Source organism: Myotis brandtii, unplaced genomic scaffold (assembly GCF_000412655.1).
Source record: "Myotis brandtii unplaced genomic scaffold, ASM41265v1 scaffold103, whole genome shotgun sequence".
Lineage (NCBI taxonomy): Eukaryota > Metazoa > Chordata > Mammalia > Chiroptera > Vespertilionidae > Myotis > Myotis brandtii.
In genome coordinates, this window is record NW_005353460.1 from 1,342,725 (window position 1) to 1,342,958 (window position 234).

At 67.9% G+C, this 234-nt stretch overlaps 1 protein-coding gene across 2 annotated transcripts in view; it reads left to right on the top strand.

Moving 5' to 3' along the window:
• Nucleotides 1-23: 23 nt before the first annotated feature.
• Nucleotides 24-234, top strand: part of PROSC (proline synthetase co-transcribed homolog (bacterial)) — a 12,295-nt gene continuing 12,084 nt past the window's right edge. Inside the window, exon 1 of one of the 2 annotated variants that reach the window (XM_014536196.1) lies at nucleotides 24-217. In XM_014536196.1, the coding sequence (XP_014391682.1) occupies nucleotides 119-217 (99 nt within the window). In that variant the 5' untranslated portion in view covers nucleotides 24-118. The remainder of the gene's footprint in view (nucleotides 218-234) is intronic. The other variant, XM_014536190.1, reaches the window with a different exon arrangement.

A 234-nucleotide genomic window follows, 5' to 3' on the forward strand; every position in this document is an offset into this window, starting at 1 on the left:
TGAGACGATTCGGACGTGAGCGCTGATTGGGCCATCCAGAGACGTAAGTGGGGCTGGACCGGAAGGTGTCCTCAGCCCCGGGGTGCCGGGGTCTGGGTCTCGACGTTTGTCCCTGGGGATGTGGAGAGCTGGCAGCATGTCGGCGGAGCTGGGAGTCGCTTTTGCTCTGCGGACAGTGAACGAGCGCGTGCAGCAGGCGGTGGCGCGGCGGCCGCGGGAGGGGAAGGGGAGCGG